Source organism: Canis lupus, chromosome 27 (assembly GCF_048164855.1).
Source record: "Canis lupus baileyi chromosome 27, mCanLup2.hap1, whole genome shotgun sequence".
Taxonomy (NCBI): Eukaryota; Metazoa; Chordata; class Mammalia; order Carnivora; family Canidae; genus Canis; species Canis lupus.
In genome coordinates this window covers 30,133,441-30,146,479 of record NC_132864.1, presented here as the reverse complement: position 1 = coordinate 30,146,479, position 13,039 = coordinate 30,133,441, and the positions used below count along the sequence as shown (strand labels likewise).

The following is a 13,039-nucleotide window of genomic DNA, read 5'->3' as shown; positions in this document are numbered from 1 at the left end:
GTGTGCTCCCCGAAGCTGCCCGCAGGTCCGCAGGCCCGCCTGCCCTCCCCTCCACTCAGGACCCCGTCCGAGCCCCCGCACGAGGCGGCCTGGAGGTGGCGGCGCCTGCGGCCTCCCCTCGAGTCCGCTCTCCGGGCTCCCTGCCCCGCGTGGGGCGCGCCCGGTCCACCGCCCGCCGGACACCCCGGGGTGGGGGGCGGGACGCGCGGGGCGGCGCTCTCGGCTTGGGGCGGGGCCGACATCTGAGCCCCGCACAAAACCACGCGGCGGCTGCGGGCCTGGCGGGCCGGCGCCCTCCTGGCACCCCCGCCCCCCCCGCCCGCCCGCGGCACCATGAGCGGCCGAGTCGGGGACCTGAGCCCCCCGCAGCAGGAGGCGCTGGCCACGGTGAGGGGCTTCGGCCGGGAGGCTCGGGAGGGGGGAGCTGCCTGGCGCTGCCCACCTGGGCTGGAGCCCCGGCGTTTGGATGGAAAAGGGGTCCTTGCGAGCCTCCTGTCCCGCGCACCCCCTGCGCCCAGTTGCTGAGGCAGACGTGTATGGGACACTGGCCTTGAACCCTTCCCTGGGCTGCCCTGGGGCCAAATCCCGCTTTCCCCTCCCGCCCTCTGCGCCCTCTGCGGCCCTTGTCCCCGGCCCTTGTCCCCTGGTTTTGGGGGTGGGGTGGTGCTGCCGTCCCCGGCAGCCTTGGGCACACCGCCCCGCAGATCTCCTGCCCGGATTGCAACATCTGTTTGTTTGGTGTCTTTGTGGCTTTCCGACTCCCCAGGGGGGAAGCCATCTCCCCATCGCTGGTGTTTCCATTAAAGAGGAATGGAGGGGTTTGGGGGATTTCAAGGCAGTCCGTCAAGCTGCCGCTGAGAGTGTCACACCCTGGGGAAGGGGGACATATTCAGGTCTTAGGTGCCACAGCATTAATTTGATTAGGAGATGGCAGGGCCTGGAAACTGTGACTTTACGTTAGGGGAGTGGGGTGACGGACCTACCTGGCTTACACTTTGGGCCAAAGAAGGGCAAGTTTCGGACTTGGGGAGACTATGGTTTCTTTTATGGCTCCCACCCTGGGGAGGATCCTCCAGGGAGGAATGAAGACCCCCCATGGAGGAGGACCCTGGATGAATTCCTGGTGAAAGAGAGAAGGGTCCCAGGTGAAGGGGGGGGGCTGGGTGAATTTCCAGGTAAAGGATGAGGTTCCAGGAGCAGAGAGTCTTGAGCTGAAGGAGGGGTCCCCAAGAGAAGCAGGAGGGGGAGTCCCCTGGTTAACCCTCTCCCTCCCCACTGGCAGAGGCCTCAGGGGAGCCCTGACACTAGGCTCTTGGGAGGGGCTGGACACCTGACCTTTGGGGGTGAATTATGATGGAAATGCTTGTGGGTCAAAGAGCTTTAAACAATGTGAAAAGAGTTTATTCTTATTTTTTCCCATTATTTAATAGAAATGAATGCTAGTTGTTTTAAAAATTAGGGAGAAAAAGGAAAGTAGGAAAAAGAAGTCACCCGTGGTCCCAGAGATCTAGACAACCATGCCTAGGAGCATTTCCTTCTAAGTTTTTTACCTTAGCCTAGTTTTAACCACCTTGGTTGGGCTGCCAGAGGCTGCTTTCTCCATTTGGCCTCATTGTTCTTTTTTGTTTGTTTGTTTTGATTTTTTTTTTTTTTAAGATTCTATTTATTTATTCCCGAGACACACACAGAGAGGCAGAGACAAAGGCAGAGGGAAGAGCAGGCTCCCTCGGGAGAGCCCAATGAGGGACTCAATCCCAGGACCCTGGGATCACGACCTGAGCCAAAGGCAGATGCTCAACCACCAAGCCGCCCAGGTGCCCCAGTATGGCCTCATTGTTAAGATATTTTTTCCATTAAGTTACTCTGGACCCTTCCCAGCACCTGCTTAGTGGTCTTATCTTTTACTTGACGTGCGTCCCAAGGGTGGGGTGGCTTTGAGACTGGAAGGTGTGGACTCCTCCTGGCCTTGTAGCTTTTTTACTTTGTCCATGGGGAAGACCCTCCAGCACCCCAGCCTCCCTTCCCACATCCACAAAGCAGGGATGTGACCCTTGCTTCTCCTGCCTCAGGGCACATCCCAGAGGTTCACAGGAGGAACTCTGGTAATCTGAAGGGGCTGAGCGTGCAGAATTATTATTTCTTGGTTATTGTGACTCTCCGTCACTCCCCCTAAAAACTTCCTCAACTGATCCTTGTGCCTGCTGGGACTGGGTGGGCGATGATGATAGCTGGTGCTCTCGCTCACCTTAGTTGTTGACACTGGAGATTTTTCGTCTTTTTATTTGTTTTTCATTATGTGATCAATACATGAACACATTCTTTTTTTTTTTTAAAGAGAGAGGCAGAGACACAGGCAGAGGGAGAAGCAGGCTCCCAGCAGGGAGCCCATCCCAGGACCCCAGCATCGTGACCTGAGCCAAAAGCAGATGCTCAACCACTGAGTCACCTAGGCGACCCCACATTTTTATTTTAAACATCATCCATAAAGCTAAAGGAGGTTTGGTGGATGGCTGTCAAGATAGCATCCTCTGGCTTTGCTAACAATGACTTCTAATCCTAAATTCTCATTCACAGTTTCCCACAAACCCACCCCTCCAGGGTTTGCCTTCTGCTCCCTTAGTCCCCATTGAAGTGGGGCCTCCTTTCTCTCCCAGAACTGAGCCCCAGACCCATACCTAAACTTTCAACAGCTTTCCCAAACTCTGCCAGTGGGTAGAGCCTGCGTCAGCAGGTCAGCCCCTCTCTTTCCCCAGTCTTGACAGGGCCTGATGCGGCATCCCTGGCTTCTCTTGCAGTTCCTCCCTGCTGACCTTTGCCTGGGGTTGTTTCCACAAAGACTCCCCTGTCTGGAGCTCCGAGCAGTCCACATTTGCTGAGTGCCCACATTTTTCTGGCACCTGCTGCAAGCTAAGACTGATGCTAAGTGCTTTACCTGTACACACTCCTTTGACTGGCACAAATTTATCTTTATCCCCACTACACAGATGAGGAAACTGAAGCTCAGAGTGGTTCAGTAACTTGCTTTCAAATCTAGACTCATAAGATCCAGTATCAAGGGCAAGGTTCCTAAATTGTTCTGGTTTGCCTGCATCAGATTCACCAGCGATCTTTGTAAAAATGAGGATGGCAGGGCCCCACCTCAGACCTATAGAATAAGGATCTTGGGGAGGCAGAGAACCCCCAAAGTTTGAGAAGGACCCAACTCTGGTTGCCGTGGTGGGGTGCTCCATTCCCAGTTGGCAAAAAGATCCAGGCAGCTGCTGCTAACTGTGTGATTTCCACCCTGCAGGGTCCCTGGGAAGGACTGACAGGCTGAGTTTAAGAAGGATCGGGGTGGGGTTGGGAGCCCAGGGATCATGGGAGCACCACTGACCATTATATCTCCCCCTCAGTTCCGGGACAAACTCCAGGACCTGCTGCCCACCCTGCCCAATGCCGACGAGTACTTCCTCCTACGCTGGCTCCGAGGTGAGGCTGGCAGGGTCAGGGAGGCAGAGGGGGAGAGAGGGAAGAAGAGTTTCAGGGAAGCTGGTGGGACTTTGGAATCTGAGCTCCCCTCCAAATCAGCAGGGCACAAAAAACCTATCGAGCCTCAATTTCTTCATCTATAAAGTGGGATGGGACCACCTCCCCAAGGACTGTTGTGAGCGTTAAATGAGAGGGTGTAGTACCTGGCACTGGGTGGGCACATGGTCGAGGTGAGCTTGGAGTTCACACCTGGGAAGGTCTCAGGGTGACTGGCCTGGCCAGGCCTTGAGTCAGATAGGCCTGAATATATTCTTCAGGACTTGCCTGTGGGTCTGTCTCCAGTTCCTTGAAGGCAAGGCTGTATGGTCCCCTGAGGAAACCTGGCCACCCAAGCAGGTGCCCAGCAAATACTTCAGGAAATGGATGCCATTAAAGGTAGACAAGGAGTTTCTTCCAGGAATTGCCACAATAGTGTAAAATTAGAATAACAGAAACCAAGGTGGGGGAAATTCATTCCAATTCAACACACCCCATGGTATGTTGTTGAACTTGAATCAGGACAGAAGTCAGAAGCCGGGCTGGGAAGTGCACACACAGCCTCAGAATCTGGCAAACCTGTGATCGAATCTCAGCTCTGCCGTGTGCTAGCAGTGGGCCTATGGCGCTCACTCATTGACTCAGCCTCACTTTTCTCTTCTGGGTAATGGGTATAATACTCGTCCCCGACCTTCAAGATGCTGTGAGTCAGACATGAGGTCATGGATGTGCACAGCACCTACTCAGAGGAAGCCCTCCCTTCTGTTCTGTTCTGTTTGGTACATTTTTTAATTATTACTTTTTATGTTTTTTATTTCTAAAATAAAGCATCATATTTTCAATTAAAGTGAATTTATTTCTTCAAAATAAGTAATCACAACAATAGTTAACCATTTACTGGGAAGTTCCTGGGAACCAGGTAATATGCCAAGCATTTTTTTTTAAGATTTTATTTATTTATTCATGAGAGACACAGAGAGATAGAGAGTCAGAGACACAGGCAGAGGGAGAAGCAGGCTCTACACAGGGAGCCCGACGTGGGACTCGATCCTGGGTCTCCAGGATCACGCCCTAGGCTGTAGGCAGCGCTAAACTGCTGAGCCACCAGGGCTGCCCTGTGCCAAGCATTTTATATGCTTTTATCTCATGTCACCCTTTGAATAACTGAAAAAAAAATTTCTATTTAACAGATAAAACTAAAACTTAGAGAAGGTAGGTGAGTTGCTCAAAATTGCACAGCAAATAAAAGGACAAAACTAGAATTCAAGTCCAAGTCTGTCTGACTCAAAGCCTATGCTCCTCACTACCCCTAATACCAATGGGGTCTGGGCTCCCATGGAGACATCAATATTACAGGCTAGATCAACCTCTGGTTTTAAAAGTTTATAAAGGCTTGGATACTGATATCAAGGGCCTCTAAAGTCTTCTAGAGGATTAAAAGTCCTTGCTTTTTAAAAACATGCAGGGCACCTGAGTGGCTCAGTCGGCTGAGTGGCCAACTCTTGATTTCAGCTCAGGTCATGATCTCAGGGTCTTGAGATTGAGCCCCAAGTGGGGCTTCATGCTCATTAGGGAGTCTGCTTGAGATTCTCTCTCTCACTCTCCCTTTGCCCCTCCCCTTCTGTGTTCCCTCTCCTTCTCTCTCTTTCTCTCTCTAAAATAAATAAACATTTTTCCCCTAAGGATTTTATTTATTTATTCATGAGAGAGAGAGAGAGAGAGAGAGAGAGAGAGAGGCAGAGGGACACAGGCAGAGGGAGAAGCAGGCTCCATGCAGGGAGCCTGACGTGGGACTCGATCCCGGGTGTCCAGGATCGCATCCTGGGTTGAAGGCAGTGCTAAACCGCTGAGCCACTGGGCTGCCCATAAGTAAACATTTTTTAAAAATAAAATAACAAAAAATGTCCAGAGCCCTAATGTGTTCTTGAGGTGTCACAAAAGGCTCAGGTACTCCTGTATTTCTGTATGAGTTTTCAGAGAACTATGAGTTCTAGATCCGACCTCAAGCCTCCTCAAATCTTGGCTCCTTTTGCAGCTCGGAACTTTGACCTGCAGAAATCTGAGGATATGCTCCGGAAGGTGAGGCCCCATTCTCATGAGTGTCCTGCCTCCCACACACTGTATCCCAGGGATCAGTAACAAAGAGTGGGAACTCTTGCCCTTCCCTGTTCTTGTGTGTTTCCTCCATTCCCCCTTGGATCCCTTTCTACATCAGACCTGGGTCCACCATGGCCCTCCTCTTGGCATTGCCATCCGCAGTTCTATGTCAGAGTCTGGGGATGCTTTGGTAAGGTCTTAGGGGCTGCAGGCAGAGAGACCCGACCTGATGCCCCCAGATGCCTTCAAAGTCTTTGTGGTAAGCAGTCTTCAGGTCCTGACATTTCTCCACAGCACATGGAGTTCCGGAAGCAACAGGACCTAGACAACATCCTCACATGGCAGCCCTCGGAGGTGAGCCCCATGCAGCATCTCCCCAGACCATCAGATGCCCCTCACACTCCCCCACATCCAGCCATCTAATGGAGCGGGGACATGGCCTAGTAGGCTGGTTTGAGTCAGGACCTCACTGCCCACTCCCCATCCCCAGGTGATCCAGCTGTACGACTCTGGTGGTCTGACCGGCTATGACTATGAAGGTTGCCCCGTGTGGTTTGACATCATTGGGACCCTTGACCCCAAGGGTCTTCTCCTGTCAGCCTCCAAGCAGGAACTGATCCGGAAGCGCATCAGGGTCTGTGAGCTGCTTTTGAGGGAGTGTGAGCTGCAGAGTCAGAAGGTAAGTGACTGAGTCCAGAATGGGAAGTACACGGTGGGCCCAATCTGTCTAAAGGATGGCACCAGGACCAGGTAGGAAAGGCATGCTGCCTCTGCTTCTCCCCAGGCCTCAGCATTCTGGGCTTTGATGGGACATGGCTTCTCTTGTGGTCACCCATCTGTGAGCATCTAACATGCCCATGGCACTCTCTGCTGGCAAGTGCCAAGGGTCACCAAAGCCCTTTCCCCTCTGACCTTGGGTGAGTTGTTGACCTTGGGTGCAGTGAGTACTCTAGCTCTGTTCTCCGGGAACCCTGGGAACAGTGGATGGTCAGCTTTGCTTATGGAAAAAATGTCCCCAGTTGTAAACTGCATAACTCTAACACCTAATGGGGGAGCCATTGCTTTGTGCATCCCTCAGAGCAGTGACTGAAAACTTGGCACATCCGTCATGGGTCCCTAGAAGCTAATATGGAATTGCTACTATATACATATATATATATTGAGTCCTGTGGGGCATAGGGTTTTTAAGCCAGGAAGGACCCACACCCACCTGTACAGATCTTCTTTTTGCTCTAGCTCTATTTCCTGGTCCATACCTTACAGAATGAATCTAATGCCAAGTGTGGTCTGTTAGTTTTGTGAGTTTAAGTGTCTACATGAGCCTAAGAAGACCCCTGGGTGGGGAGTTCTTATGTCACTTTGGGATGACCTGCCTAATGGCGAGGACAGGGCCTATGTCCTCAGTGTCTGTCATGGAGCTGGACACCAGGTAGACCCTCCCAGCAAAGATTTGTGGCAAACATGAGAGACTTGTAAACACCCTATTCAGTGCCTGGTTTGAATAGATGTGTGTCTCTCGAACAAGATGGCTGATTTTATGGGGTCACAGCAGTGTCTTCTACTTCATGGACATTTCCAATCAGAGCTGATAATTGTGTGATGACAATACTAGTAATAACGTCTGCTGATATTTATCAGGGACCAGCATGTATCAGGCACTGGGATTTTTGTAAATTATCTTACTGAATCCTCCCGGAAACTATCAGAACCTGGAATTATCCTCATTTCACGGAGGGAGAAAATAAGGCTCAGAGGAGTTAAAAACCCACCCAAGGCCACACAGCCTGCTAGCTGTGTAGCTCTGGCTTGACACACCCTGGGACTGTAGACACCAGCTGATACAGTATACTATTGTACAGAGAGATGCCCAATGAGCAACGAGTGAGGGCTTTAACTCTATAGTTAACTAATTCTGGGAAATGGTGTTGAGCAAACAGTGTGATAAGGGACCACTGTGCCAGGGCTCAGAGGCAGCATCTTCTTAGACCCTAGGTGGGCTCTGTCTGTTTGGAAAACCCTGTGGGCAGTTGGGGGCGGGGGTGGCAGGAAGGTGGGAGCAGTGCAGGTTTCCCTGGCTGGGACCTCTTGCCCAGAGTTGTTGTCTGACCTATAGACTTGTGCTGTCTCATGTAGCTGGGCAAGAAGATTGAGACGGTGCTGATGGTGTTTGACATGGAGGGGCTCAGCCTGAAACACCTGTGGAAGCCAGCTGTAGAGATCTACCAGCAGGTGAGGTAGGCAGCTGGCTCGAGGCCAATAGGTAGCCACTGCCCACACCAGCTCCCAGTCCATGGAGGAGGGGTCACCCCCTACCGGCCCCTAGAGCAGCCAGTGAAGCTGGCCTGGGATCCCCCCTCCAAGGAGAAAGAGGAGCAAGAGTATTCCAGAGGATGAAGTCCATCTCATGGGGAAGATGGATGGCCAGGGGGTGGGGGTGGTAGGGGCTCTTGTCTCAGCAGCATTGAAGGCCACCAAATCCCCGCATAGAATGTGTTGGAGCAGGATCTTGACCAGATTCATCTTGCCACAGTTTTTTGCCATCCTGGAAGCAAATTATCCTGAGACGCTGAAGAATTTAATTGTCATTCGAGGTGAGCCCATGATGGGGATGACCCCTTGAGGAGGAATGGGGAATGGGGGGAACAGTGGGTAAATCACCCAGTTCAGGGCTTCTCAAACCATCCTTTGTGTCAGATAAGTTATAAGTTTCTAAATGTATACTGTTATTGTCTTTATTTTTCTTGGTGTGGAATGGTAATGGCTAGTTCATGGGCCACACTGGCTGAGAGACATGCTTTGAGTGGGAATGGTCCCCGTCGGTGATGGTTGTATAGTGAGGGGGCCACCGTGTGTGCCCTGGGATCAAATGATCTGCTTTCCAATCTAGCTAGTTCGGTGATTTTGAACAAGTCTACTTACTAAGCCTCAGTTCTCCCAATCTGTAAAATAGGGATACTCTGACACCTTTCCTATGACAGCTGTGAGGTTAAATGAGACAGTCTTTGGAGGAGTAGCACAGAGGCTGGCCAGTCAGTGTGAGCAGTTCAGGTGGGACATGAGATCTAATGCCCTGTCTCCTTGCACCCAAGAAAATTCCAAGACAACTTGGGAAAACTGAGTGGGGACAGGAGGCACCACTGGGAAATCCGCATTACTGACACCCTACAACGCTGGGCGGGGGGGGGGGGCAGCCATTTATTGAGAGCCAGGCACTGTGCCAAGTGTTCTGCATACATAGTTTAATTTATCTCCCTTTTATAGTTAACAGCACTAAGCCTCAGAGAGGGTGGGTAACTAGCTGAAGGTCACACAGCCACAAATGGCAGAATCTAGAACTGTCCAACTCCTGTCCAGCCCAGGGCCCCTGGCCGTGACTGTATGCCAGGTCCTCTTTAGCCCAGCTTCCCAAAGAAGTTTCATGTGTTTCAGCCCCCAAGCTGTTCCCTGTGGCCTTCAACTTGGTCAAGTTTTTCATGAGTGAGGAAACACAAAGGAAGATAGTGATTCTGGGAGGTGAGTGACTTGGCCTCCTAGCTATGCCCATCGCAGCTTGGGCAAGCAGAGGTCGAGGTGAAAGCCCCCATTTCTCCCTGGCTTATCCTCCTTACCCACACACTGACCTTGGCCTTAACCCTCGCTGGCCTTTGCACACTCAGATGATGCTTCAGACCCTAGGCCCTAGCCTGGGTGGCCACATAAAGCATTTGGGTGCTTCAGGAGTAAGTGCTCAGGGGAGCAAGCCAAGGACATATCAGGTTTCCTCCCTGGGCTTGGCTTCTCTGCCCTCTTTTGAGCATCTCTGAGCCCCCACAGCACCCCCACAACCAGTCCCCCCGACCCACGTCACCTTGCTTCCACAGGCAACTGGAAGCAGGAGCTGCTAAGGTTCATCAGCCCTGAGCAGCTGCCCGTGGAGTTTGGGGGGACCATGACTGACCCTGATGGCAACCCTAAGTGCCTGACCAAGGTATAGGGTGCCCAGAGGATGTGGATGAGGATGAGGCAGGACGGGTGGTGGCCATGGTCTAGTGTTTGCTCACCAGCCCTCACCCACAGATCAAATACGGGGGCATTGTGCCCAAGAGCTACTACCTGCGCAACCAGGTGAAGACACACTATGAGCACACGGTGACGGTGGCCCGAGGCTCCTTCGTGCAGGTGGAGAACGAAATTCTGTTCCCGGGCTGCGTGCTCAGGTAGGGATGGCAGCTACTCCACACCTGGGCGCAGCTGGGAGGGGCCCGGAGCCCAGGCAGGTGGTCATTATTGGGGCCCTCTGTCCCATGCAGGTGGCAGTTCGCGTCAGATGGGGCAGATATCGGCTTCGGGGTTTTCCTGAAGACCAAGACAAGTGAGCGGGAGTGGGCAGGGGAGATGGTGGAGGTGCTGCCCATCCAGCGCTACAAAGCTCACGTGGTACCTGAGGACGGGAGCCTCACCTGCCTCAACATCGGCGTCTGTGAGAGCTGTGGGATTCACTGGAGTCGTTTTCCTCCTTATGGCAGAGAAATGAACTGACACCCCTTGCCAGGCTGTCCTGTGTGCCCTCAATTTCCAGCTCTCAGGGAGGGGTGGGGGTCTCCGCAAGCTACTAGGTCCTGTGGTTGCCAGGGGCATTGGCTTCACAGCCTTAGATCTGGGTACAAGGGCAGAGATGCATGTTAGAGATTGGGATTCACAGCGTGAGGCCACTCACTCCCGGGAAGCCCTTCCTCAACATGCTAAGAGGTAATTAAAGTTATGGACTAATCTTCAGAGGTCCTGGCCCGCCCAGGAGCATGGGCAGTCCCACTGTGCAAATCCCAAAGAGATGCTTCTTCCATGCGTTTATCCTTCATTCTCAGGCCACCCAAGCCAGATGCAGTCTGGTCCATCTTACGGGAAGCCGTGTTCCCCAGGAACAGCATTGACCTCCCGCTTCTGTAGGGAACAGAGCTAGGAGGGGGACTCAAGGTTGAGGAGCATGAGAGCTTTACTAATGCTTTGGTTAATACATATCCAGCTCCCCCCTGTGGAAAGGGAGAATTCGAAGGGTGGAGACTGAGGAATCTGGGTAACTCATCACATCCCAGAATTCACTTTGCACCTTGTCACTGAAGGGAATGCCTTCTTTAAAAGGCATGATGGAAAAGTGGCTTAGAGAGCTCAGCCCTCTCCTCTGGGGAAAGCAGGGCTTCCCTCTCGATTGGAATCTCAGGATAAGGGAATCCTAGTCCCTCCCTTCCCTCGTTCTGTACTCATCGGAAAGTCCTCTTGACCTCTGTAGGCCTCAGCATCCCCATCCTTAAAATGGTGATGATAGCACCTGCTGTGGGGCTGCTATGGGGATTCGGAAAGCTGGGAGCACCCATGTGATGCCTGGCAAAGAAAAGGGGCTGGCGCCTTCAGGGAGTTAGGGATGCACAAGGAGATGGCCCGAGCAGTGGGCTCTGCGGGTGGTGCAGTGGCTGACCCTCCAGCACTGCCCACGGTCCTGGGCCCATTCCCCAGGGCACCGGGTTGCAGATATGTCAGCCTTGCTTTGCCTGACGACTTCTCCACCCTTGCAGATGTCTTGCGTTTTGACAACACCTACAGCCTGATGCACACCAAGAAGGTCAGCTACACTGTGGACGTGCTGCTCCCAGACAAGGCCTCTGAGGAGAAGATTCAAGGTCTCGAGGCAGGGAGACCACCCCCAGCGCAGTGAAGACCCTGGCTGCCTCCGTGCCTGTGCTCTTCAACCCCTCAGCACCCCCTCCCTGTCCCCTGCCCCCCTAGGTGGGGTGGTGTTTGGAGGAGCCACCCCCTACCCCCACCCCCACCTCCCCATCTCACCTGCTTGTGGCCCACCTGGCACAGTGGCAGAGCAGGAAGGGGTCATACAGGCCATAGGCCACACTCAGGATTCACACAGGAGATCCAATCCCCCATTCACAGAGACTGAGTTTGAGGACATTGGGGATGAACCAGGGGCCGCCAAGAAAGTGTCCTGCCCATAGGAGCTGTCCTTCTGTCACTCCTGACAAGGCCTACCAGTGCCAGGACTCACTCATAGCTAGTGATCTTGCTTGGAGCCGTGTGCATGAACCCCAGGCCATGCAGGGAGCAGAGCATCAAGTCTGAAGAGCAGGGAAGCCCCGCTCTCTGCAGTTGGGGCTCAGCAGGGATGGACAGGGCCAGCTGGAGGTGGCCAGGTGGAGGGATGGGGCCAGCTGGGTGGTGGAGCTTGTAGTTTTGGTTCTGGGAGGGTACCAAGGCTCTTTGGAGTTGTCCTCTTGCCTTTGGAAGGAAGATGAGAAATGGAGCATGAGGCCCAGCAGGGCTGGCCATCGGGAGGAAAAGCCACGCTCAGTCACACAGAGCTAAATGGGTGAAGACTGAATCTCTCAGAATTCTCAGTGACCCCGGCCTTCCCCTCCCCACCTGCTGTGATCCAGCTGACATTCAGCTTAGGTTCCTTCTGGCTAAGGACCATGACTATAGCAGAGCTGGAGTGAAGTGGAACCTGCTGGAATAAAGTAGAATGTGCTGGGGTGGAGCTGCCATCCCAGGGGCTTATCAGAGACTCTGATTTACTTCTTGGAGAATTGTCAAGTTTTTCTTCTGTCTGCCAACTCCCCACCACCCCACCCCAAATGAAGCTCAGTAGCTGGCCAGGGATGGCTCCTGTTTCCCAAAGGCTGGCTCTCCTGGTGCTCACAGCCCACAGTCAGGACCGCCGTCTCCTCTGCTGGATGAACTGCACCCAACAGAGCAGACCTGACCCAGAATGAGTCAGTGAAGCTGCTGAGTGGTCAGATGTCCCCTGTTAAAAGGGGTCCTTGGTGCAAAGCATTAGCATCCTGGCTGCAAAGACCCCTCCCAGAGGCTAGAAGCCTCAGCAAACATCAACACTCCAGGGCTTTGCAAACAATAAGCCGGCTTGGACTCCTTTCTTGCTCTCAGATTCTGTGATTTCATTTTTTCCATTTAATAGATTTCCTGATTTCCCAGGGCCTGTTCTTCCCAGGCAAGAAAATGAGGAGGCTTGGGAAGGTGGAGGTCTTCAGGTGAGCTACGTGAAGTCCCTGGGGCCCCAGGCCTTCCACCTGTGGCAGCTGCATCACCCATGGTTCAGCACACAGTCTGAACAGGGGCTCTGCTGCTATAGAAAGCAAACTAACTAAAGGAAACAATTGAAGTCAGTGCACTGAGGCATTGCTGGCCCAACAGTGTTGGAGGGGTTTGGCAAGAAAAACCCTGCCATGTCCATGCCAAGTAGACAGCCCAGGGCTGTCAGGGGAAAAGCACAAGATGTTCTTGTGTCCAAGGGCAGCTCCTGCATCCCTGCTGCAACAGGCTTTCCCACCACCCCCACTGCACCGGGGGCCACCCTCTGTGCAGCCTCTCCAGGTGCAGAGGCACTAGGGAGGTCCAGAGCCACCCACCTTCCCTGTAGGCTATAGAGGGCATGGCC

At 53.2% G+C, this 13,039-nt stretch overlaps 1 protein-coding gene across 2 annotated transcripts; it reads left to right on the top strand.

Moving 5' to 3' along the window:
- The first annotated feature begins 243 nt into the window (after positions 1–243).
- LOC140619586 (SEC14-like protein 4) lies at positions 244–12,141 on the top strand. Of its 2 annotated transcripts, none has more exons than XM_072803231.1 (12): positions 244–387; positions 3,393–3,468; positions 5,540–5,583; positions 5,896–5,955; positions 6,092–6,280; positions 7,735–7,830; positions 8,132–8,192; positions 9,031–9,114; positions 9,462–9,568; positions 9,658–9,797; positions 9,891–10,060; positions 11,151–12,141. In XM_072803231.1, the coding sequence occupies exons 1-12, from the start codon at positions 334–336 to the stop codon at positions 11,288–11,290; spliced, it is 1,221 nt and encodes a 406-aa protein (XP_072659332.1). In that variant the 5' UTR covers positions 244–333; the 3' UTR covers positions 11,291–12,141. The 2 variants fall into 2 exon arrangements, with proteins under 2 accessions (XP_072659332.1, XP_072659331.1); XM_072803230.1 differs by having other exon boundaries at positions 7,735–7,835; positions 8,089–8,192.
- The last annotated feature ends 898 nt before the right edge of the window (positions 12,142–13,039 follow it).

Bases quoted from the DNA above. Each gene is read 5' to 3' on its own strand.
- LOC140619586 (XM_072803230.1), top strand. From the start codon at position 334: ATGAGCGGCCGAGTCGGGGACCTGAGCCCCCCGCAGCAGGAGGCGCTG. The intron at 8,193-9,030 runs GTGAGCCCATGA...CATGTGTTTCAG, and splicing joins GAATTTAATTGTCATTCGAG to CCCCCAAGCTGTTCCCTGTG. The intron at 9,569-9,657 runs GTATAGGGTGCC...CCTCACCCACAG, and splicing joins ACCCTAAGTGCCTGACCAAG to ATCAAATACGGGGGCATTGT.